Source organism: Artemia sp. Qi Xiang Cuo, chromosome 1 (genome assembly GCF_049724085.1).
Source record: "Artemia sp. Qi Xiang Cuo chromosome 1, ASM4972408v1, whole genome shotgun sequence".
NCBI lineage: Eukaryota > Metazoa > Arthropoda > Branchiopoda > Anostraca > Artemiidae > Artemia > Artemia sp. Qi Xiang Cuo.
The window spans coordinates 11,999,787-12,027,215 of NC_142794.1; the positions used below are offsets into that span (position 1 = coordinate 11,999,787).

At 33.9% G+C, this 27,429-nt stretch overlaps 2 protein-coding genes across 2 annotated transcripts in view; one reads left to right on the forward strand and one right to left on the reverse strand.

Moving 5' to 3' along the window:
- LOC148956008 (uncharacterized) overlaps positions 1–27,429 on the forward strand; it is a 488,643-nt gene that overhangs the window by 262,544 nt on the left and 198,670 nt on the right. The gene's annotated exons all lie outside the window — the stretch shown is intronic.
- The window catches only part of LOC148956010 (uncharacterized), a 47,911-nt gene that overhangs the window by 3,356 nt on the left and 17,126 nt on the right, over positions 1–27,429 (reverse strand). The window contains exons 2-4 of the mRNA XM_089097518.1: positions 24,967–25,055; positions 6,828–7,028; positions 3,832–3,993 (exon numbers count right to left, since the gene is read on the reverse strand). Coding sequence (XP_088953644.1) covers positions 3,832–3,993; positions 6,828–7,028; positions 24,967–25,055 — 452 coding nt within the window. The remainder of the gene's footprint in view (positions 1–3,831; positions 3,994–6,827; positions 7,029–24,966; positions 25,056–27,429) is intronic.

Genomic DNA, 27,429 nt, shown 5'->3' on the forward strand with positions numbered 1-27,429 from the left:
TAAAAAGGGCACTAGCCATTTCAATTCCCAATCGAATGCGCCCTTTTAGAAGTTTCTACGACAACGGGTTCTATAAAAACCTTATATTCCCCCAGGGCATAACTTACAACCCTTGCCCTGAGGGCTGTGGGAGAGTGCCCTTCTCAAAAACATAGTTTTTATGTGGGAATCAACAGCGCTGAATAAAATGGCTATCTAAAAATTTGGATTGGATGTGTTTGGGGAAAAGGTGGGTGACAGAGGGGGGTTAGTTGCCCTCAAACTACTTTCGACTATTAAAAATGGAACTAGACCTTTGAATTTTCAATCAAATGAGCCCTTTTTCAAGTTTCTACGACAAAGATTTCAATAAAAACTTATATGCCCCAAGGGCATAACTTATAACCCTTACCCTGAAGACTGTGGGGAGAATGTCCTGCTCAAAAGTATAATTTTCTGAACTTTAAACTGCGTGGAAAAAAAATGGCTATCTCAAAATTTTGATTGGATGTGTTTGGGGAAATGGTGGGCGTGGAAGGGGTGTTAGTTGCCTTCCAATTATTTTTGACTATTAAAAAGGGCACTAGCAATTTCAATTTCTAATCAAACGAGCCCTTTTTTAAGTTTCTACGACACCGCGTTCTATAAAAACCTTATATGCCCCAAGGGCTGTGAGGTGGTTGTCATCCTCCAAGACCTAATTTACAAAACTAACTTAAAACTACGTTAAATAAAATGGCTGGAAATCAACTACGCTGAACAAAAAGGTTATCTAAAAATTTTGATTGGATGTGTTTGGGGGAATGATGGGCGTGGGGGGGTCTAGTTGCCCTCCAATCACTTTCGAATATTAAAAAGGGCATTAGCCACTCCAATTTCCAATCGAATTAGCCCTTTTCAAAGTTTCTACGACAACTCCTTCGATACGAAGTGCCCGGGTATGGAAAAAAAATACATTGTGCCAACATCGTTCTTACTTAGGCAGCGCAATGGCGCTGCCTATGATAGCCCTAGAAAGCGGATTCACCCACGTTTTCGTACAGCTTACTGTTTGAGATACGGTCGGTCAGATGGGTAGGCTACCCAACGCGGACCGTAGGCAATTTTTCTGGAAAACACTTAGCAGATCCTTGTCTGTTTTTTGGAGCGTCTACGCTTCAGAACCATACCTGACGACGTTCATCTATAAACTATATTAAGCTTATTTATGCAAAAAAAACTGGAAGCTATAGATTTGACTCGGTCATATTGTCTTCTGAAATACTCATATCACTTGCAAGACCCGTTCTCACTTTCAGGGAGTGGTGCAAGGTACTTACGTACTATAGCAACCACACGCAAGAAGTGAAGTGAATCCTAATGAAATATTCCAAAATATGATGAAAATGTAATACTTTAATAACAAAATTATGGAAACTACAACAGAGAATTATGGAAACCAGGCCGCCCATAACGTGTTATATTAAATACCTAACCTAACCAACTCTATAAAAATAAATATTTAATTACAATATACCTGCATAGTAGTTTATCTCTCTCAAGCTAAGCTAATCATCTCCGAGGGCACATAGAGGAACAAGTTTTATAATAGATCAAGAACAACAGTCTGGTCACTATAATACGCAAGTACCTGGTACAAAATCGGTCTGTAGGTCCCATCATCTCCGACACAAGCACTGAAAAATATTACTTTTGGTTTTCTGGCCACATTTTCATATGGAAAATTAGCCCCCCCCCCCCCTCCACTCTCCTCTACCCTCCTTAAGAGATGCAATGGGTGCAAAAATGTTTTAGACGATTTTGACTGGCAAAAGCAATGACGCTTATCAATGACTGAACGAGCACGGAGCTTTAATTAGTAAAATGAAAATTTACTATGCTCAAAAGACCCCAATCTACAGTACCACCTAGCAGATTGATTCCTACTGGCCCCAATCTACCTCACCACCATAGTGTCATGTTTGAATTAGTTTCATGATTAATTCATTCTGACCAACGATTAATCTTAAGAATTAAACTTCAAAAGCAGCCTTCCTTAATGAGTTTTCTTATCCTTATTTGCAATAAAACGTGAATTTGCATTCTAAAACCCTTGATGACGGAAAATGAGGCGCTCATCCAATCACTAAGTGATAATAAACTCTTATGGAGTTTATTCCTGAGACGAAAGTCTTGATTAAGTCAATTTCAGGGAGTTTAATTTTCAAAGTTATCAGGGTCTTTTAATAACTAAAAACTCCGGACCTCAGCCCCCCTCAGAACTGGGTTTACTCATATAGAACCACTATACAATGTGTTTACAATCTTCCTGCGAAATTATACCCCTCAAGCTATGTAATATTTACACAAAACGATTCACGGACGAAACCGTTAACAGTAAACGCTACAATGAAAAAAAAAACTAACTCGAAGAAAAATAGAAACAAAATTTTCAACGAAATGCCCACAGAGCCAACTTCTCATACCAAACAATACATTGATAGAGCTGTTCAAAAACAATGGCCTACAAGAAGTCCTGGCTTCCTAATATCTGGTTGTCATGAGAGACCGGGCTGTTGTGAGAAGTTTGTAATGGTACATTAAGCTCCATAGCAAGTTCCTTCTTTGTAGTGTAACTTCTGTTTTCTTCTTAAACTGTTGCTCAAACTGTTGCTCCTTACTTTCAGTTCAAAAAATTTTTGGTTTTTATTTAATTTCTGATCGTTTTTCAAATAATGCCGTGAAATTTACCTCCCCCAACAGAAAATCCCCCCGAGAAAAAATCATCCACGGAAAGCTCCTCCCATACAACCCCCCTTCCCTCAGAAAAATTTACAATTCCATCCTCGCTGAAAATTCCCCTCAGAAAATTTCTTGTGAAAGTTTCCGCTCGAAAAATTCTTCTTAGCATACTTTCATTTGAAAAAATACCTTTTTTAATTTAATTTCTGACCGTTTTTCAAATCATGCAGGAAATACCCCCCTCCCTTAAATTTGTCTCTAAATCCCCCCCCCTCTAAAGGACAGGTGCAAAACAAAGACGATTGGAGAACACGGAATCAATTAAGGAAGTAAATCTCTCCTAGACACAGAATATCACTATGCTAATGATTTGAGCATCCTAGATGAAAGTTTTAATAACATGAATTAATTTTTGAAGGTTTTGAGAGTTAAGAAAGCAAGAATAGATTAGAAAATTAATTTTAAGAAGACCGGAATATGCTTTTCAACTTTTGGTTACTATGGAATGTCTATTTAAATTTTCTATAGTGACAATTTGTGCTACCTATTTTTCACAATTTTTTTTTGGGAATATTTTTTTTAACTTTCGGCCACTATGGACTGCGTTACCTTTTGAGCCTCCATTAATGGCTCAAAATTCAATTCCCCCATAAGTGAATATTAAATTATGAGAAGGGATAAAAAAAAGGCATTGAGTTATTAATTCCCTTTCATCCTATCTAAATTCTTGGTATATGCCTAGAGAAGGGCCTGTAGAGAAGAAATTTTCCTGAGGGAAGGGGAGTTGCCTAGGAGGAACTTTCCATGGATGATTTTCTGTTGGGGGAGGTGGATATCACGGCATTATTTGAAAAAAGATCAGAAATTAAATAAAAACCAAAAAATTTTTCAACTGAATTTGAATCACCTCCTTAGTGAAATATCTTTCTTCTCGTCTGTCGTTTCTTCAGATCAAGCCTCCCTCACCAAGCAGCAGCAACTGATCCTAAACTGCAGCCGATTGTCCGGTGACAAACGAGCAAAGTTTCTTTCCTGCTTTTGTTCAAGGTTGAGACTCCAAAATACGAATATTAAATTTTTAACAAACCCATCCCTCCAAACTTCCTACTAAACAAACTTTGAATTGTATACCTCCGGCCAGCTTATCCAACTTTGCCTCATGTGCAACTCGAATGCGTTTTGTGAGTAAATTTCTTGGAGAAGTCTCGGTGATCGTGGTCTCTCTCTGCGGTCGGGAGTAAATCCAAGAAGAGCCCGGATGTTTGTATTTTCTTCATCAAGCAAAGACTTAGGCTGTAACAAAGGGTAAGACTTACACAATTGCAATGATCAATCCTGTCGGGTGCAGGGTCATTATTATTTTTAATAGGGTTAAGCATCGGGATGGGTTCCTTAACACTAACATAATTTAAGACTTTGCATTATGTAATGTCGCGAAGCTAGTTTTCTGTATCGTAGGCAGAAGGCAGTGCCGAGTGCAAGATGCGGGAGTGCAACGCTGTGAAAAAGTTAACATAGTTGTAACATAATGGAACTTTTGGATGAGCAATTAATCAATTTCGACAATTAATTAATTGATTTTTTCTAGGAAGCTTTTCATATTTGATCAGAGCTTGAATCTCGAATCTCATTTCACATTTTTAATTTTTGAATATTTTGCTTATGATAATTCTCATGATTGCAGTTTATCATGATGGTTGTATGGATTTTTACGTTAGTGTCGTAATGTGAAAACTGCTTTATAGGAAACGCTGAACGTTAAAGAATAACATTCTTAAGGATCTTACACATACATTAATAGTCATGTAGACATTTAAACGAGATTAAGAACCTATCTTATTTGCTCTTAACAATGAGGTGTGAGGAAAAGAAGAAAAATAACCCCCTAAAGACAATAGCTACATCCAAAATAAAAAATATTTAAGAACAAAAAAATTGTTGTAAATATGCTTCAAGAACAGTGACCTAGAGATATAACAGTATGAATGATGAATTTGAATTTAAAAATATGAATAGTATGGCCACAGCATAATAGTATAATATGAATAAGAAAGGCTGACTAATTTCAGGCGTTCCGGTAGCATTCCCAGCGTTTTACAAAACCCACAAGGCTTGTTGAACGCAAAGCTGAATTTTTCAAAGGAATGGAATAGCTTTGAAAAACATTCCTCTAGCCTACTGCGAGCTTTTTGAGAAATTACGTAGAACGTGCAGTTACTACCAACAGGAAAAAAAAATACTCAATGCATCATCCTTCGTTTCTGAGAAAAACCTTAAGCCCCCAACGTGCGTCCTTAGTTCAGTATATTATTGGCTGGATAATTCTGACAACTAGTGTCCATAACTGATATGGGAGAAACTCAAATGGCAAATGTGGCGAAAGACAAATGGGAGAAACACATGTGTGGCATTGTTATATGTGGCACACTGAATCCTTTCCTCTGCTACGGTTCTGCTCCTCTTTGACATCATTCTTTTCTAAGTATATGATACTTGGTGTTTTTTCTTCTTTTCTTTAAGAGCCACCTCTGTTTTGTAATACTTTTTACACTTTAAGTATCAGCAGCTAACTCTGTTATGTCAGATGTTTCAGTGAATTTGTCCGGCCTAGAATCTTCTGAAGCGCAATTACTTTTGTAAGCCTTTATCACTACAACTCTCTTTAAAATCGGAATCATTTTCGTGTATGTCAGTCAAGTCAAATGCTCTTGAATAGGACTTTTCGACAGAAAAGTGCATCTGTTTATCTATTGAAACACCAATTATACCTAGCCGAGCATTTGCTGAACAAACTGTTCCTTTTTTCAGTGAAGAAGGAATTGAAAGAGGTATCTCTGCTTACTAATAAGGTATCACTGCTAATTGAAAAGAGGTATGCTAATTGAAAAGAGGCATTTAAGTGTTTTTATTAACTCGTCTTATTATTATTTTAGATCGTTTTACCTAATTCACCGAATTGTATTTTTGTCACATTAGCTTCTTTTACTTGTGAGCCATTTTTCGACCACTTCTGAATGTTCAATTACTTTCAAATTTTATCCGTCCTCCGTGCTACAAATTCCTTCCTTTGATCCTTGTATCAATAATAGTTTATCAATATGTATCAATAAAACAACCTAACAGGGTGATCAGCAAAAAGTATGAAACAAACACAATTATACCAAAGTTGATAGGGTAGCGGTATGAACATTTGCCTGAGGCCATGGTAACTTAGTTTCGAGTTTTAGGTAAGACTAATTTTTTTCTTAATGAAGGCTAAAGACTTTTTAGTCTTAAAAAAGACTAAACAAACCAAAAATAATAATAATAAATAAAGGAATTAAACTCGCATTCAAAATAGATAAAAAGAACAAAATCATTTTTTTTCTCGAGAATCTAGGAACATAAGTAAAAACGGTGGAGCCCCCCCCCCCCCCTCGACGATTCCCTTTCATTCGACAATCGAGTCAATAAATCAAAAACACGATAATGCACTAAATTGATAAACACGAGCATCGGTTTTTTTCAAACGTCATGCTTTCCACAAAAGAGTTAAACCCAGATTGGATAAAGTTGTCTTTTACTTTGAGAGTTGTCGCCTTTTGTCACAAAGTGTGGCAACTCTGCACATAAGTGACCATATTCTGAGTGGCTCTTAGCCCGTGACTTCCGTCGTGAGGCGCAGGTCCCACCGATGGGGCAAAAAAAAAAAAGAAAACGTGCTTCTTTTTCTAATTATTTTTATCTATTTTACTTTATTTTTAAGCGTATTTTATTGAAATATAAAACTAATCAATGAAAGAACTTCTCCTAAGAATTTATTAAGAACGAAAAAGCCCCCTTTTCTAAAGACGAAAATGTCTAATAACAAACTAAAAACGTACCCAAATAACAAGAAAAAATATTACTTTTGATATTAGAATGAGGGCTTGGATTTTAGAATTTCTTACTTTAGCTCCGGGAGGGCATCCTTCCTCAATGATGAAAAAAGAAACTCTTTTACCTATAAAAACTGATAATTTATTAAAAGGAAAAGGCCCCATTTCCTAAACTAAAAACTGTCTAATAATAAACTAAAAAAGTGCCCAAATAACAAAAAAAAATATCACTTGATATTAGAATGAGAGCTAGATTTTAGAATTACTTACTTCAGCTCCAGCACGGCACCCTTCCTCAAGGATACCAATGGCTTCGTGTGCATGCTTCTTCCTGCTGAATAGCCGTGACTTGGCCACCCAAAACTGGGCATATTTGGTAATCTCTTTGGGGAATCTCTTTTCGATCCGTTCAAGTTCTCTTTTCGATTTTCCTTCCATTCTCGTTCCGTTCAAGCCATCTATCCGTTCAAGCTTAGAAAAAAAATTATGAATACAAATTACTTTCTGCGAAATTACTTTAAACATTTCTTCCTTTTTTCCCCAACTTTAAGAAGACATATATATTTAAAAAAAAAATATTTTTAGCAGTCCGAAACTAGACATACTTGGCACTTGAGGGCTTCTCTTTTGGATACGTTCAAGCAATCCTCCGGTACTAGCTTTTGGCATGGCCAACTAGAAAAATGAATACAGACCAGTTTCTACGAAATTACTTTGAGCGTTTCTCTCTTCTTTTTTTTTTCGCCAACTTTAAGACAACATTTATATTAAGGATTATTTTTAGCAGCCCGAGATTTTTAGGCCTCTGTTCCCAGTACACTCCGGTCCATCCGTCCAAAAAACGTTAGTTACTTTGAACATTTCAAATCAACAATGATTATCGTAAGTCCTTAGGAAACAGAATTCCCTTCATAAGAAAAGGAAATCTAGGACAACAATTAAACACATCTAAGTAACATACTACAAAAAAGCTATAATAAATGTTTTTTATCCACTGTGTATTTTATGAACTCGATCGAACTGGCTTTAAACAGTTCTATTTGACATGATATGTACAATATGTATCATATACAGTATGTATAATATGCACGTAATTGTATTGTACACATAACCTAACATGAATCTAAACATAAAGAGTAATAAGGCAAGGGACAATGCCACAACTACCATTATTTTTCTGCTATGCAATAAATCAACATTTTTACAAATAAGCGCTATAATTGAAAATTTGAACAGATACTGAAGGTATATTTAAATACTTGAATCATTTTGGTAAGATTATATTTTTGAGGAATGTAAGGGATATTGAAGAGGATGACATTATAAAGATACCAGAATCCAGGCCGTATCCAGAGGGGAGGAGGGATAGGAGATTTGAACCCCCCTCACCAAAATGTTTTTCCAACACGTAAAAACGTAACAAAAATTAATTTAAACAAATTTTTCATGGGATTTCAAAGATTCCCCCGAAATTTTTTTATCGTAACCCCCTTCCCCCCCCCCCCACACAAATAAAGGATACGACCCTGACCAAAATATAAAAATATTGTAAAATACAACAGCATCTTATCATAAATATTTACCTATAATATTTATTATGAAAAATAAGATGTCTCAATAAAATTTCAAGTTCCGTCCGAATAAATTAAAAAGATAAAAAAAAACCTTTTATTACAAAAATCTATTCCGATCTAGTTCACATCCACGCCTGAACAAGCTTCGAATCAAGAAAATAACTCCGTGATTTTATATAGCTGCTTCTCATGAATGTTTTTTCTTTGTTTTATTGTCACAGGTTCATGCGTCAAAATGGTTAGGTTAGCTGGCTGCTCTGAAATATCAAAACCAAGCAATCAAAATCACATCTTTTTTAGATTTATTCTAGACAAACTCATACCCGTTTCTATCGTAGTCGTTTTAAGAGATGTGTCGGCCATGTCTGATGAAAGAATTTTGCAACTTTGCTGTGTGAGTGGTTTGCCATGTTGTAACATCGATATCAAGTTGATAATCAACGAGCTGTTGTACATGTATGATGTTTGCACAACTTACATGTATGTTTCATCATACATGTATGATGTGTACACCATTTCTTTTTAAGAGACTCAAATTGCAGTTTTCCTCTTACAAAGCTTGTAAGCCTAATTATATGAGGCTTATTATGTTTGATTTTCTTTTTCACTTAATAGGTATTGATTATGTGGTGAAAATGTTTACATAAATTGGTTTATTTCTAACAATTTTTATGAATTATGCTGTTCAATTATGATGAAAAATAGTGTGTTGTTCCTATGAACGACACTACTAAGAGATACATGAATCTCACACCAATTTTTTGCCACCGATGATCGCACCCACAGATTATAGGATAGTATTTAACATCTGGAGACCCTCTAAAGAAAGCCCCATAATTCTGATAACTAATTAAATTTACCGGTAACTAATCACGAATTCTTACTTGTCTCATTACTAAAGACCACAGACAAGAGGTATGTAATACAGACATCCAAGTTGCATAATTTTATGGTACCAACAATTTTAGTGCTTGTGCTCATCTGTCCTCAGTTTCCTTCTAAAACCGTTTAACAAAGGTTGTCTAGTCAAATCAGGATTATTCAAATATTTATTATTACTGAAGAAGTTCAAATAAATAATTTTAAATGTGATTTATTATTTGTATGGTTTTTGTATTTTGTTATTCCTATATTATTTGTATAAGCTTTTGTATGGTCTCTTGTTAAGTTAACACTAGCATATAGCCAAATAAGAAGAACACTATTTAATTTTGTCTTCAATTGTTTCATACTATTAGCTAGTAGGTCTGTACTGGCCTATAGGTTGCTATAATTACATCTTTCTCATTCCCTTTCAATAACTAAGGGCATAACTTAGCCTAGTCCTAGGCTACTCATCATTTTTTTTTTTGCTTTATTGCCAGCCTATTAGCCTATATGGTTAGCCTATTATGAGCCAACTGTTGATTAAAACAAAGCAAAGAATAAGGGAAATCCCTCAAAACTAGCAAACTTACATATTTGCCTATAAGCTATATATAGCCCATTCAGCAAAATGGGGCAATGCAGTAGGCCTAGCCTAGAAAAAAAAAAGTATAGCCTATGCCTACTACTACCTTTCGTAACAGAAAAACTAGGTTACTGTAGCCTACAATATTCACAGTAGAAAAAAAAACAAAAGAAAAAAAGCAAGAAAATAATGATTATTTCTCCCAAAACGTGTAGTCTTAGGCTATGCTACATAGGCTGGTAAATATTTACCAAATCATATAATTGAGTAACAACTAAAGTGAATATACCATTTGATGCCTTTTTTTATGCTGATTACAAATATAATAATCATTTCTATTGGGAATGAATTTTAGACCCCCCCCCCCCACCCTATATATGCCAATTCAGATTATATTTCTACATTAGGGGGGGGGGTAAAGTTTAAACTTACCTCCCATTTACATCAGAAAAAAATTTGCCCCCAACCCCCCTAATGTACAAATATATACCCTTAATTGGTATGTATAGGGGGGGGGGCTAAAATTCATTTCCGATAGAAATGATAATTATATTTGTAATCAGCATAAAAAAGGCATCAAATGGTATATTCACTTAAGTTGTTACTCAATAATATGATTTGGTAAATATTTACCCATAGGCTACCAAAGTTAACTTATTGCATAGGCCTATGTTTGATTTCACTAGGCTACTAGAGGTTATTTCTCATCAACAGTCATTGGTAAATTTCTTGTAGGCCCCATAATTTAGCTAAGATGAAAGTAAAAGCATCATTTGATGCCTTTTTTATGCTATTTCATAATTCAATAATTACTTCTGGGGCTAATTGCACTTTGGGTAAATTTTTTGTTGTTAATATTATTGACTTACAAATAAAGTAAACATGCCACTTGGTGCCGTTTTTTGTGCTCTTTCCAAATAGCCTATAATAATCATTTTTGTTGGAAATGAATTTTACCCCCACCCCTAAATTAATTTTATATATTTTATTAATTGGAAATTAATTTTACTTTCATTTGGTTAAATGGCTTTCTCGAAAGTTGTTTAATTTTATTTACGAACGTTTTTATTAGTAATAAATATACGTATTTTACAAATTAACTTATGCTAAAGTTTTGAATTGTGTTCTAATTCTTTAAAAATGACCTCTTAATCACAAAGGCCATTAGTTAGAATAAATAGCTCTTATGAAAGTACTAAACAATCTTTGGCTTAAAGAGCAAGGTATTGACCAGGGGGCAAACCCAATCATATACATAATAATTTCTGTTCATTTTAAATTTTGATGTTGCTCCATACTTTCAGTTGAAAAACTTTTTTTATATTTAATTTTTGTTCGTTTTTTTTATAATACTGGGTAATCAGGTGCCCCCATCATAGCAATGTGTCTTCTCCCATGAAAACTTCCTCCATGGAAAGATCCTCCCACATAACCCCCGACCCACCCCCCCCCCACTACTGGAAAAAATCCCCCCTGAAAACGTCTCTATACTTCCCAATAACCAATACTATATCTAAACATTGGGTAAAGTTCATAACTTTTAGCCCTCTGCCCGGGTACTTTGGGGGGTTAAGTCATCCTAAAAGACATAGTTATTATATTTTCGACTATGCTGAACAAAATGGATATCTCAAAATTTCGATTGGGTGACTTTGCGGAAAAAATTAGTGTGGGAGGGGGCCTAGTTGCCCTCCATTTTTTTGGGGGCCAGATTAAAAGAGTAATAGAACTTTTAATTTCTGTTTGAATGAGCCCTCCCACGATATTCTAGGACCACTGGGTCAATACGATCACCCCTGGGAAAAAAACACACATCCATGATCTTTCTTCTGGCAAAAATACAAAATTCCACATTTTTGCAGATAGGAGCTTGAAACCTCTACACAAGGGTTCTCTGATATGCTGAATCTGATTTTTTGATTTTCATCAATGTTCTATAACTTTTAGGGGGCATTTCCCCCTTTTTTCAAAAATCAGGCAAATTTCTTCAGTGCGTAAGTTTTGATGGGTAGGACTAAACTTGATGAAACTTATATGTTTGAAATCAGTATTAAAATATGATTCTTTTGAAGTATCTATTGGTATCAAAATTCTGTTTTTTAGAGTTTCAGTTACTATTGAGCCAGGTTGCTCCTTACTTACAGTTCATTACCAAAAACTGTTTGATTAATTTAAATTTAAAAAACTTTCACAAAATAGGTTTTTCAAAGAAAAGTAGAGCTACATTCACCCAATAATGAGCAGAAATGAAGTCAAATAATTTTTCAAGCTCAAAACTACCACAAATCACCATCAATAAATATATGAAACCCAAAACAAAATAGAAATTAAAATAAATAATCATATTAAACTCAAAATAAGCAGAAACTAAGATGAGTAGGGCTGATTTCATCCATGCCTTCTTTAGACAATTTGCTATCCCTTAAATTTGATTTGGTGTGTCAGGAAAAGTGACTGAATGTTTTGCTCTTATGATCCAGTGCTTAGTTAATCAAAGTCATAAAACTGTTACAAACCTCTTTTTTAATTGTATTCAGTACTTTTATAATTAAATGAAAAATAACATGTATATGATACAAGGAATGTGGCCATTTAGATGTGCAAGGCTGCTAGGGTTATGTTTCTTAGGCTTAAATGTAGTGAAAAATGACTAATATGATTTTACTCCTAAACAATGGTAATTTTTTTTAAATGGATGTTCAAAATCAGACTGTCCAATTGCTGAGGTATTACCCTAGGCTCAAGATTACCAAAGGGATAAATTAGATAGTTAATTATATTTATCAAACTGTATATGAAGGGACAAGCCCAGGAAAATTAAAATCATTAAAGAAAATCCATTAAAAGCTGTAAGTGGTGCTTAAAAATAAATGCTCCACTGTTGTTTGTAGCTACAGGGTAACTTTAAAACACCAATTTTACCTTGTATTTCCAAGTGAGTATCTTATTTTACCAATGTAACCATATTATACCAATTTTTTATTTTACAGTGATTTTACAACACTAGCTCAGATTGCTCTTGCTCTTTACTTAGACAGTGCTATTGTGCTGTATATGATTAGATAAATTTCATTTTATATATTATTTAGTTGGTAAATATTACTAAACTGGAATTTTACCTTTCAGGTCTAATATCTGGGCAAATTTGTCGCAAAATCAAGAAGTACTAGCCATGTCACCAAAGACACGGTACATAAAAAAATGTAGGATGTGCATTGACTGCCTGAAACCAGTTTTAGAAAGTTCAGCCAGAACATATAAGCAAGATTAAGTTGTATCAAAGCACACTAGCTCTTCTAATATGCTTGATTCTCAAAGGAATGATTAGAGATATTCTGTTTCTTCACCCATTGGAAAGTGGAAAGTGGTCCAATCTCAAGAAAGAAAAACCAAACCATGAAGTAGCAAACCCAAAAGATAAACTGTGCCCCCCATTAACAAAGTGTAGAAGACAAATATTATGCGATTATGATGCAAATTTGCCATCAACCAGTGAAAGCTGTAATACTACCTCCAATTTTGAACATGACCATTGTAATAGTCTGAAATCAAAAGACTATAGTGAAGATACATCAGACACAAGGATTGAGTTTGTGGATATTGCCACAAATACAAAACAATCACAGTTTCAAAGATCTATTTTGATTTCTGACCATGCTTATAGTTCCAAAGAGGATGAATGCATAGACACAAACATGGTAGATAACACTCTAAATTCAACCTTAAATGAAGTAGAAATAGATGTGGACAATATGAGTGACTTTTCCCTTGAAGATCTTGACTGTGTATTCAATGTTAAAACTTCTAAAAGGACAAGAACAAAAAAGCAACAGTGGTCACCCAAAAAACAGCAAATGGCAAGAAAAATAAGAAATCTCAGGAGGCAGAATTTACGATTAAGGAAGAAATTAAAAAAATGCAATCAACTAAATGCTGGAAAGCCTTCTAAGGATCAACTTTGCTCTAGAACAACCAAATAGGTATTAATGGAATCGTTGTCAAAGTAAGCTATTTATAAATTTTTGGACTAGCTAGAAAATAGTTATGGCAATTTTTTTCTCTTTTGTCAGAGTATTCTCATCTTTAATATTCCAAAAAAAATCCTGTCCCTTAAAAAAAATTAAATGTCTAAATATGGGCGGAGCATTCTCTTTATTTTATATTTTTTATTTCTATTGTTTTAATATAGTTCTGAATAAAATTGGTTTTGTTCTTTTAGTTAAATTTTTAATGACAGTATGTACTATTTTGTGTTTTTTTTTTATTGCTTAGATTATTTATTATTATCTTTTGTAAATTTTGATGCAGAAATTTGTTCATATTTATCTTTTAATATCTGATCCCTAGAACAGGGAAGAGACTATTATTGTAGATATATCTGTTATTTTGGGATTTTGGAGAGGAGATATAACTTAGTATATAGGGAGCTTTCCAATATAGTCTTTGATATTACTGTGCTGATGTTGTAAGGTAGAGTGTACCAAAATCAAGCATTTGATCCACTTGTCTGTCCAATTCGTAGTTGACAGGTCCTGATGGAGTTTTGTTACTTTTATCTTACAATGTTTCTTCTAAGTTAATTGGGACCAGGTCGTTTTGCAGTCTTCTATTTATTAGCTGGGACTCCCACCAATTGATGAGAGTTGAGAGAAGTAAAGTTGTTGAAATTGCAAGAATATTCATAAAAGTTGCTTTTTTAGGTATTTTTTTGGCTCTAATTTATTATTGATGCAAATGCAGATTCGAAATATTAAAAAAAAACGAAGGGACATCGGTACACAGACAAGGAGAAAGCACTAGCCTTAACTTTGTACCTGAAATCCCCCAAAGTGTACAGTTTTAACAGGAAGCTGTTAATTCTTCCAAGTCAAAGTCTGCTGCTAAAATGGTGCCAGTTAATGAAAATAAATGCAGAACTGTGTGATGACCTGCTTAGTGTTTTAGAAACAGTTACTAAAGACCTACCTGAAAGCGAGAAGAATGATTTATTGTATTTAGACGAAATCGCACTCAGAAAAGCCTTTAATTACAATAGGTATATGGATAAAGATCAAGGATATGAGGACTTTGGAGAGGAAAAAGGAGAAAATATACCAGCAAATACAGCACTTGTTGCCATGATCCGTTCAATATGTGGCAATTGGAAAGTTCCAGTGGCTTACTTACTGAGCTACAACTCTTGCAAAGCAAATAAGCTCGAAGCATTTGTGAAAAAGCTAATAATTAAGCTCCATACGATTGGATTAACTGTCCAATTATTGATCACAGACCAAGGATCAAATTTTGTGAAATTGGCAAAAATCCTGGGTGTTTTTAAACACCCAGGAAACAACCTTTTTTCTCTGCTAATAATAATCTCGAGACATTTTTTATGTTTGACACCCCACACTTATTGAAAAGCACCAGGAACAACCTTTCAAAATACAATTTTAAGTTCCTTGATGGGACAGAAGCTAGTTGGAGTCATGTGTGTCAGGCTTACAATTATGCCTCCAAAAATAATATCCGTATGATGCCTAAACTCTATAGAGGACATTTGTTGTTGAATAATATAAAAAAAATGAATTCCAGTCTTGCTGCCCAGGTTCTAAGTCACTCTGTTGCAAGTGCTATGCATTGTTTATATGCCACTAATTTTATGGGTAAGGAATGTCTGGGAACAATAAAATTCATAAAGAACATAGACAAACTGTTTTATTTATTCAATTCGTCTTCTCTGTTAGATAAAAAACGTTTTAGGCAACCTTTGCATCTTTCAAGAGGAATGAAAAGGTAAGAAAAGTTTTGTTTTTTAGACAATGTTTCGAAAGAACTGTCAACTTTGAAGATCTATAATTGTAGAACAAAACAAGACATTACAAACAGCGTGAAATTTTTAAAAGGGTGACTGCTGAATATATCGTGACTGAAGGGACTGTCTACTGAAATGAGGAGCCTGGGAATTCAAAAGCTTGCCACCAGAAGATTAAATCAAGATTGCTTGGAAAACTTCTTTGGACTTATGAGAAGAAAAGGTGGTCTAAATGACAATCCTAGCGCATGTGAGTTTGAAAACAACTATAAGCAGGCATTCTGCTGCTTTATAACAATCCCATCAAAATCAGTCGCCAACTGCGTATTTGATGATGCAGTAATTTTAAATACTATGAATGCCTTAAAAGGACTGAAAAGTAGAAACAAAGAAAATGAATCAGTTAGTGAAGTCTCTTATGGTAACCCCGTGTTTCAAAACGACGTGTTTATTGAACAATTTACATCATTAATTCAGCAAAATGAGTGTAATGCCACAGTTAAACCTTGGGTTTTTACAATATCAAGTGATTTTGACAAACAAGCAGAAAAGTTTGGTCTTAAATATGTATGTGGCTGGTCTGTTAAAATATTTTTGGAGCGACATAAGTGTGATCAGTGTAAATTCAATTTTAAGAGCCATGACAACTTTGTAGGGCCAGATGATATTTTTACATATTATAGAGCATATGACAATCCATCTGCTGGTCCTTTCCATGGTTTGCAACTGAGGCTTGTTTTAATTATATAAAATCCTGTGAAGATCATTTTCTGAACAGCATGAAATTCTTTGGGTATCAAAAAATATAAGAGAAAAGATAGTGAGCTACTGTGATAGTTCTACCTTATTTTGTTCTGAAGAGGCTCGACAGCAATTCTGTAGGACTTATGTAGCTATGAGACTTCATTATCTAGTGAAGTTCAAAAATATATCTCTAATGGAGCAAAAACAACAAGAAAGAATTGTGAACAGACAAAAGTTTAATAAAAAAAAAATCAATATTGCAACATGCATAAGCCAGTTTTTTTCAATATTTCTAGCAGTAAAGTGGGGATATTTGGAGTATAAATGTTATTGACAGTCCATTTTTTTGTTGCTTTTTGTTGTGACAAAAACTCTGTTTCTTGTCTTTTTTCTTGGTCTTTTGCCCTTTGCTGAATTTTTCTTGTTACCACATCGTTTTGAAAATTATATTCTTGACTAAATTCTAGCTTTCTAGTAAGAGATGACCAATATTTTTTTTGCCTCTTTTACCATCTCAAGAGCTAAATTTTCTAGCAATAACATGGGGATATTTGGAGTTTAAATGTTATTAATGGATGGTTATCCTAAGTCAATTTTTTGCTGGTTTTTGTTGTTACAAAAAACTCTGTTTCTTGTCCTTTTTTTGGTCTTTTGCCCTTAGCTGAATTTTTCTTGTTACCAGGTTGCGTTGAAAATTATATTCTTGACTAAATTCTAGCCTGCTTGTAAGAGATGAGCAATATGTTTTTATCTTTTTTCCTACTTCAAAATTTGTTTTGACTGTTTTTCGTTGTTGGATGTATAAGCACAAAAAAAAAAAATATGCAGGTAAAGCAAAGAGCTCAAATTTTGAAATGTCAATATTGGCTTTATGTAAGAAAAGACTCATACTCAAAAGTCGTATTGTTGCTTTCAATGTTCTAATGAAAAAATATAATCTTTATCCCTGCATTTCCTCTGGCAACAAAGTGCAGTTATTCATAATTTAAATATTGTCAATGATTATTTATTCAAAAGCGTCTAAATTTTTGGTTGCTTCGTGTTGTATAAAAGCCTTTGTTTTTGGCTAATTTTCTTACTATCTTGTCCTGTGTTCATTATTTTTTACCAACCGAGGATTTTCAGAATTATTTTGTATACTAGATTATTCTTTTCGCTGATGTTTATTTATAGGTGATTGATTGTTTTGGTTTTGTTCTGTGCAAGTTTTTTTCTTTGGAAGATATATTAGCAAACTTATTATTTAGATAAATTTATTATTTACATAAATAATATTATTTACACTGCAAACTTATTATTTACATAAATAATAAATTCAAATTTTAAGATTAAGGTAAAGGCTCTGAAAAAGGCGGGTCAGAAGTACTTGTCTGCCTTTTTCCGTTTAAAAATTATTTTCGGGTGCTTTTCCTTGTAAGATGTATATTAGCACTCTGAAACTACAAAAAAAAATGGAATGTATACAAATAAAGGGGAGAACTCAAATTTTCGAATGTGCAAAATTATCTTTGGATAAGAATAGACTGTACACTTAAAAGTTTTGTTGTCGCTTTGTATGTTCTTATGAGAAAAAATATCCTGGATGTCATTTATTTCTAGCCAACAATTTTCTTGAGGCGAGTGATTATTGTGCTAAAAGCTGTTTTTTTTCTTGAGGCGAGTGATTATTGTGCTAAAAGCTGTTTTTTTTCTTGAGGCGAGTGATTATTGTGCTAAAAGCTGTTTTTTTCTTGAGGCGAGTGATTATTGTGCTAAAAGCTGTTTTTTTTCTTGAGGCGAGTGATTATTGTGCTAAAAGCTGTTTTTTTTCTTGAGGCGAGTGATTATTGTGCTAAAAGCTGTTTTTTTTCTTGAGGCGAGTGATTATTGTGCTAAAAGCTGTTTTTTTTCTTGAGGCGAGTGATTATTGTGCTAAAAGCTGTTTTTTTTCTTGAGGCGAGTGATTATTGTGCTAAAAGCTGTTTTTTTTCTTGAGGCGAGTGATTATTGTGCTAAAAGCTGTTTTTTTTCTTGAGGCGAGTGATTATTGTGCTAAAAGCTGTTTTTTTTCTTGAGGCGAGTGATTATTGTGCTAAAAGCTGTTTTTTTTCTTGAGGCGAGTGATTATTGTGCTAAAAGCTGTTTTTTTTCTTGAGGCGAGTGATTATTGTGCTAAAAGCTGTTTTTTTTCGTAATATTAGTCACTAAAAGTTTCCTTGGTTGTTGCTGTCGCTTCTGGCTTCTAGAGGAAATACTTAAAATATTAGAGTCAGAATTATTGACCTTCAAGCCTGTAAGTCCAATTTCAATAAAGTAAGTTAATTGATTTTAAATATTATCAAACATATGAACAGTTTTTTTTCTACTTCGTTAGGAATTCCTTGGATATATATTCTCCATTAAATCTGTTAGAAATAGTTAACTGTTTCAATTCTGAAAGACCAAGTTAATTCAATGAACAGGCCCTTGAAAACATTCTCTATTAAAATAAGTCCCTTTATTTTATTATCAAGGACTTTGAGATGGTTCTGATACGCAAAAAAATTTTGCGGATATATGTTTGATGCAGATATTACTGTTTTAATTGCATTAGTAAATGAAAAAGAAACATGAAGTTGTATTATTTTTTAATTGCCTTTTTCTTATACTACTTGATTGTCCATATAGTTTTTCCTCTCTTTTTTCAGACAAATTTTTTTTTTTTGGGATGATCAGTTATTTCCTGCAATCTGTTTTAGTGTGACCATGAGGAGAGTATGAAACAGGGTTGCTAGAAGTTCAGTTACGGTTCAAGCTGTTTTTTTTAACAAGATGTAAAAGTTATTTCTTATGGATTTGTCTGAAACCAGGAAAGGTTCACTCTGAATTTTTAAATCATTAAATTCTTACTTTCAAAACTTGTCTCCTTCATTGCTGTTGTAGAAAAAATATGAAGATAAAGTCTCCTAATAAAAACTGATTACTCAATAAATTGTTCGGAAAATTAACTGAAATTGCTGAGGTTGGAACTATATTGCCATGGCACTTGACTTGGCAGCTGTGTTGGCCTCAGGTGGCTTGGTGTTGCGGTGAGTTGTTATTAAAAGTAGTATTTAAGTCATTTGCTATGAATTTCAAACGGATTCGTAGTAAAACCAGAATCACCTGATTATGTCCCAGTGCCTAATTAAGTGATTTGTGGGTTCAAGGCAAGAACGAAACTATGATGATCCGTATATTACTGGTTATATATTTAATTTGAATCATATATATATATATATATATATATATATATATATATATATATATATATATATATATATATATATATATATATATATATATATATATATATATATATATATATATATATATATATATATATATATATATATATATATATATAAAAACAGGTTTTTTTCAACTGAAAGTAATGAGCAACATCAAAACTTGAAACGAACAAAAATTATTACGTATATGAAGGAGGTTGCCCCTTCTCAACACCTTGCTCTTTACGCTAAAGTTTTTTTGTCCCAATTATTTAAGAACAACTACTGAAACACAAGGGTCGTTTAATTAGATCAATTAGAAGCTTTTTTTAAGTACTAAGAAACATTAGCGTAAAGAGCCAGGTGTTAAGGAAGGACCAAAGAGAGAGAGAAATTCATTTTTAGTTAATTACCAATATTCACAAAAAAGTCAATATCTAACAGTCCTACCACGTGAAAATCTATACAGATTTGTTTGTGGCAGGACTCAATACTTTACTCACTTACTACATTGAAGAGAAAATATGCAGTTTCATAAATAAATAAAAAATGAACCTCGTGAGAACCGCGAACCAAAGCTTACAGAAGACAGCTGTTCATAAGAACTTTCATATACGTAATAATTTTGGTTTTTATCTTTTGATTTTGTTCTTTATTTTCAGTTGAAAGGACTTGTTTTGTTTTTTTAATTTAATATGCCAAGAAATCGAACAGAATGTATTTCATCTGCCTGTCAGGATTTAGGTTTACAAAATTTATAGAAACCTACTAAATTTTTATGGTTATCTCAAATTTAGGTACTAGGCTTCCTTGTGATCACTTCAATAGTTTTTTTTCCAGGGTTAATGAATATTTGTAAAACTTAACGATAAGAGATATATAAAGAGTGATTAAAAAAAAATAGCTATCACAATCCTGGCTGGGCCGAATTCGTATTTCGGGGTCAAAAGACGAAGAAAACCAAAAAATAAGTTTAAATGCGATCATACAAGCGAAACTGGCAAACAACGTGCCGCCATTTTATCAAAATTTTAAAGAAATTAAAAACATGTATATACATTTACGAGCCATGGGATTTAAATAAATTAAACAAATAAAACTATTAAATTCTTGTATGTTTGCAGTATTTTACCGTAAAATTTTAATATTTAAGCCTTATTTTTATTTTACGTGTACCGTATATGACAAATTGTAAGGTTTCCAAAATTGGCTATAATTTTTACCCATCAAAATACCTAAATAAAACTAACATGGCAACTCTGACTTCTAGCATGCATTAAACGTCATAACATATAGCCAAAAGGCGTCCGAATACCCGACCCTCTTTTTTAACATTGCGAGATAGGACGGATGGACATCTGTATGATAATACTTCTTGTCTGTGCTAAAGACTTTAAGCTTCGTTTTAAGCCCTTCCCCTCCCCCGACGAACAGACATGCCTTTATAAAATATCGACTTTATATTTTCCCAGTACATTTTAAAACAGCAAAGGACGAACGTTAACATTTTACAATGGGAGGCACTGCTCAAGTAGAGAAAGAAAGAGAAGCAAAGAAAAAGATCAATCAAATAAAAGAGGGTACTAGGCTTACTGCGACAACAAACATGGACAGAGGAATCGGGAATCAAATCTTTGAAGGAATATTTTTTTTCTTTTTTTAGGGGGGCGGGGATTCAATTACCTTTTCGCTTTCGATTACTAGGATGGCTTGTTTTTTTTGTCTTTTCTCTTCTTTTTCAGCAATTTGCTTTCTTCATTTGATTCCTTTATTTTTTTTAAATCACTTGGGAAATTAGTCTTTTATTATTAGTAGCATCAAAGACGGCTTGGCGGAGGTCCTTGCCGAAATATCTGTTTTTCTTTCTTAATTCTATTTCACTGGCTGGTAATTTTCCCTGATTGAATTTGTTCTCGCAATTTGAACTTGAATTTGAGAGGCAAAGCGATGACAGTTTTTGCCATATGAGCAACGACCCAAAAAGGGATTGACAAAATGGCTTTGTAGCGAACTGGCTGGTTAGCTAATAGTCAAGGCGTCAAGACCTAAAAATGTGAAACCTGCATGACACATCTTTTTCACGCAATCTGAAAGCAGTTTTTAGTCATATCGAACCTGCTGATTAAGATTATACCCGGGAATAGATAACTCCGAGGGGTGCTTGACCCTTAAAAATGACCTGAAATATTAAATAGTACTATCTAGCGAGTTTTGCTTGCAGCCCATTACGTTTTGGTTCTTTTAGCTGCAGCTCAACTTAACTGAGCAAAAGTTTCTACCCGTACTACCAAAATTATTCCAAAACTCAAAAATAAAAGCCATTAAGTTAGCTTTGGCCAAAGAAGTTTTGAGAATTGATCGCCAGGAATAACCAAGTTTGATGCTTTCACTTTATGTCGTGCTGATGTTCAAAGTTTGCTCATCCCCTTTGTCTATGGCAGCCACTACTGTCTTTAAGCCCACTGGTGAGTCGGGTCCTTGATTGGGTCCTTGATTCCATAAATTCCATCATACCAGTCAGAAACCACATGCAGTGTGCACAGATTTTCCGGGAGGTGACTAAAAACCTTACTCATCAATCTTGTTGAAAAATTCGATAATGTTTCATTCCTAGACGGAGTCATAGTCCTTCCGAGTGACATAAAGTCCAGAATAAGTGAAAGCTTCGAATCGACATCGAAAACTGGCAAAGAGCAGGCCCTAGATTATAGGTAAGACAACGCTTCTATCAAGTTTATCAGATCAGACGTTTTTCCAGATCAGACGTTTTCAGACGAATCTGAATCCGTCGGATTGGGCTTCAAATAATGCCGGGAAATACTGGTGAGCTCATGCTGAAGTATGTTTTTTAGCATGTCAGTTGTTGACCCTGTATTTACCAACATTCAACATAACGTTTTTAACTGCTTCTGGTTCTTCTGCAGGGTTGGCAAAAGTACATTTCGCCTTTTGGGTAGGTTTCAAGCAGCTTTCCATGGTTTGAACCTTGATCTTCAAGCAAGCAGTAGAATTGCCTCTTAGATAATTATCTACTGTGTCCTTTCAATTGCACGCCTTGCAGGAGCCTTGTAATATGTAGCGTTGCAAGCTTGAAAAACTGGAAATAAAACTCCTGAGTTATTCTTTTTTAACCTGTCAAGTCATTTTTAAGGGTCAAGCATCCCTTGGAGGAACCAATTCCTGGGTATAATCGTAATCAGCGGGTTCGATGAGACTAGAAACTGCTTTCAGAATGCGTGAAACAGATGTGCCATGACGACTTGAAAATAAGTCTTTTGTCTACTGGCGCCTGGACTATAATGATATATTTGTTTCATTGTTCGACTAACTTAACTGTTGATTAAATGACCACTTAATAATTGATCGCTTAACAGTTAATTTTATTTGAATAACAGTCTGTTTAATTAACTAATAATTATTTGTTACTTTAACTATTTAGTCATTGATTTAGTGAGGTTTAATCTATCAAATGCTTTGTTAAGATTGGCAAGTCGGAGCGTACAATCAAAATCAGTCATTTTATTTACGGTGTCATTACCCTTTCTTTCTTTTTCATTATTAAATAAAAAAAAACAAGTTTTTTAAACTGAAAGTAAGGAGTGACATTAAAACTTAAAACGAACAGAAATTATTCCGTATATGAAAGGGGCTGTCCCCTCCTCAACGTCTCGCTCTAAAGTTGCGAGACAGAGTTAAACTTTAGCGTAAAGAGCGAGGCATTGAGGAGGGGACAGCCCCTTTCATATACGGAATAATTTCTGTTCGTTTTAATTTTTAATGACACTCCCTACTTTCAGTTTAAAAAATTTGTTTTTTTTATTTAATTTCTGATCGTTTTTTAGTTAATGCAGCTTTTATTTTAAAATGCAAAATTCCACATTTTTGCTGATAGGAGTTTGAAACTTCTTTAATAATGTTCTTTGCTAAGCTGATGGTGTGATTTTCGTTAAAGTTAATTAAAAAAATTTGCAATTAAAACAAAATTTTATTGTTTAAAAAAAATTGAGTTGTGAGAAAGTCAAACTTTAGCGTAAAGAGCGAGGCGTTGAGGGGGGGACAGCCCCTTTCATATACGGAATAATTTCTGTTCGTTTTAAGTTTTAACGTCGTTCCTTACTTTCAATTAAAAAAAACTTTTTTTTTTATATTTTATTTGTGAATATTTTCGAATTAATGCAGTTTTAGATTTTGGCTCACCTTCCATGAATAATTAAAACAAAATTTGCATATTAATTTTACTTTTTTTGGTTAAATGGCTTCCACCAAACTTGTTGAATTTTATTTATGAACGTTTTTATTAGTAATAAATATACGTAACTTACGTATCGAACTTCTATATTCATATATTTTTAATACGTATTAGGGGGTTTGCCCCATAGTCAATACCTTGCTTTTTAAGCTAAAGTTCGAATTTTGTTCCAATTTTTTAAAAATGACCCCTTAATCACAAAGGCCGTTAATTAGAATAAATAGCTCTTATGAAAGTACTAAAAAATGTTTGTCTTAAAGAGCGAGGCATTGACTAAAAGATGAACCCGATCATATGGCTAATATTTTTTTTTTCATTTGAAATTTTTATGTTGCTTCTTACTTTCAGTTGGAATACTTGCTATTTATATTTAATTTCTGATTTTTTTAAAAATAATGATGGGAAATCCGGCGGCCCCTTCATAGCAATGTCCCTTCCCCCATGAAAAATTCCTTCATGAAAAGATCTTCCCATATAACCCCTGACCCACCCCCAGCCCCCAATACCAGAAAAAATTTCCCCTGAAAACATCTGTATACTTCCCAATATCCAATGCTATATGTTAACATTGGGTAAAGTTCATAACTTTCAGCCCTCCCCCCGGGGGCTTCGAGGGATTAAGTCATCCTAAAAGACATGGTTATAATATTTTCGACCATGCTGAACAAAATGGCTATCTCAAAATTTTGATCGGGTAACTTTGGGAAAAAAATGAGCGTTAGAGGGGGCCTACTTACCCTCTATTTTTTCGGTCACTTAAAAAGGGCACTAGAACTTTTAATTTCCGTTCCAATGAGCCCTCCCACGATATTCTAGGACCACTGGGTCGATACGATCACCCCTGGGAAAAAAATAAACACGCATCCGTGATCTTTCTTCTGGCAAAAAATGGGAAATTCCACATTTTTGTAGATAGGAGCTTGAAACCTTTACAGTATGGTTTTCTGATACGCTGATTATGATGGTGTGATTTTCGTTAAGGTTCTATAGCTTTCAAGGGGTCTTTCTCCCTTTTTTCGAAAATCAGCCAAATTTTCTCAGACGCGTAACTTTTGATGGGTAAGACTAAACTTGATGAAACTTTTATATATTAGAAATCAGCATTAAAATCTGATTCTTTTGATGTATCTATTGGTATCAAAATTCCGTTTTTTTAGAGTTTCGGTTACCATTGAGCCGGGTCGCTCCTTACTTACAGTTCGTTACCACGAACTGTTTGATATTAGTATCACAAAAATAAAAATTTCCTGCAAGAATTTCTGTCACTTTTTTCTATATACTTTTAAATCTGTGCACACTGCATGTGGTTTCTGACTGGTATGATGGAATTTATCGAATCAAGGACCCAATCAAGGATGAAATTTAAACTCTTACATTTTGTAGCCTCAAAGTCTGTTCCAATAATGCCACTATTATTAATGGGTGGCCATCTTCTTCTGGGTTTATCTCTGTCTTCGGTACTTCTATAAACAAGAAGAGACGTAAAGTTTTAGTAAAATAATACAAAAATAAAATACGAAAATATACCAAAAAAATATGACACAGTAGAAGGGATCAAACTTTTCATAATTCACAAAAAAAAGAGACATATATCATTGTCCAAATTAAAAGGGCACATCTGACTTTTTTTCATTCCAAAAATTGACTTTTGCATATTTAAAACCCCTTTAATGAGTCTTCATTCACCTAACACATTTCGCAACACTAAAAATAAACTATCGTTTCTCCAGATACACTTTGATTGAAACTATCCCACTTACAGATAGGCTCCAAGTGCAACTACTTTACGTCCAACACAATCACCTCTCAGAGGAGCACTTCAATTTTTCAAAAGTGACAAAGTACAAAACAGGAGCGTCGTTGTGTCTTGTAACAGGTAAAGAACCATCATCTTAAATAGGTGTTAATAATCTGTTTCAGATTTTTTTTGTAATAGTAATGTTTGTAAATTTTATATACAAATAAAATGTAATATTTGTAATTATCTCTAAAACAACTCTATTTTCCTTAGCTCTCTCTGGCGTTAGTCAACGAGATACAGATGCGTCTCAGAAAATCCGAGAAATTGAACAGGCTATGGACATTCTGAAAGCGGGGAACAAGGCTTTGAATCGGGACCTGAATATTGCTTTAAGACATATTGATGACCTTCTATTTACTATGCAGGGAGACTCAGAGAGCCATGAATCACACTCACCTATCAGATAGGTATGTACTTGGAAGAGACTATAAAGCACCGTCTTAATTGGTTTTGTGGCTTGTCTTCATTGGCGAGTAACAACACTAATAACTCTTCTTTTGACAATAACGTGAATAAGACCCTGTCCTGTCGGTTTTTTTTTGTTTTTTTTTTATATATTTAATACCCAGTTACAAGTGTGGGGTGGCTATTGTATCCAACTTTTGCCTTAGACGGTCATTTCACCACATATTATTTTGAGTTGACAAAAATTGGGCTGCTAAAAAAATTGAAGAACAAATAAACCGTCCAAAGACGTTCATACAAAAAACTGAACACAATAAGAGACTAGCTCACAAACATGTTTTATGCACGTTTACTATAATTAAGTATGCTTTCCCCTAGTTTCCTGTATTTTCCATCTAATTTGATTCCATCTAATTCTGTTTATGCTAATTAATGAATTTGCCAAAACAAAATTACATAACAGATTTTCTTTCAAAATTTATTTTGTAATTATGTGTTTTAAAATGAATGAAAATACTTTGCCAAAAATGGGTATCATCCACTTTTCATGTTATTTGGACAAACTTATTTTTACAGGACAACCGAAGTTAACCATTACGTTTTTGTGCTTTGCCGTTTTAGGTTGTGCGAATTAATCTTAAAATGAATATCAACTGAGTCGTAGCAGGATAAGGACTTTCAACGTACATAAATTGCCTATAGATGGAATCTCTTTGCAGTTGAGATTGAAGGGCTGGACAAACGCAGTCTGTTAAGCCCAAAAATGTGGAATTTTGTATTTTTTGCCCGAAGAAAGATCACGGATGCGTGTTTACTTGTTTTTTTCTGTTTTTTTTTCCCCAGGGGTGATGGTAATAATCCAGCGGTCCCAGAATATCGCAAGAGGGCTAATTCGAACGGAAATTAAAAGTTCTAGTACCCTTTTTAAGTGACCAAAAACTAAGACGGCAACTAGGCCCCCTCCCATGCTCATTTTTTTTCTCAGTCACCCGATCAAAATTTTGAGATAGCTATTTTATTTAGCATAGTCGAAAACCTAATAACCATGTCTTTCGAGATGACTTAATGTCCCACAGTCCCCAGGGAAAAGGCTGCAAGCATATAACTTTGCACATGCAACAAGCAAGTTATAAACTTGTTTACACATAGTATTGGTTATTGAGAAGTATACAGACACTTTCAGGAGGTATTTTTTCAAGTAGGAGAGGGAGGAGGAGGGGATCACATGGGAGGATCTTTCCATGGAGGAAGGGACATTTCTATGAAGGGGCGCCGGATTGCACAGCATTATTTAAAAAAAAACGATCAGAAATTGAATAAAAAAAACAAGTTTTTTCAACTGAAAGTAAGGAGCAACATTAAAACTTAAAAAGAAACAGAAATTATTACGTATATGAGAGGGTTTGCCCCCTAGTCAATACATTATGTTTACACAAAAGGTTTTTTTTAGTACTTTCAAAAGGGCTATCTATTCTAATTAAACGGCCTTTGTGATTCAAAGGTCATTCTTAAAGAATTGGAACAAAATTCGAACTTTAGCGTAAAGAGCAAGGTATTGATTAGGGGGCAAACCCCCTCATATACGTAATAATTTCTGTTCGTTTTGTTTTAATGTTACTCCGTACTTTCAG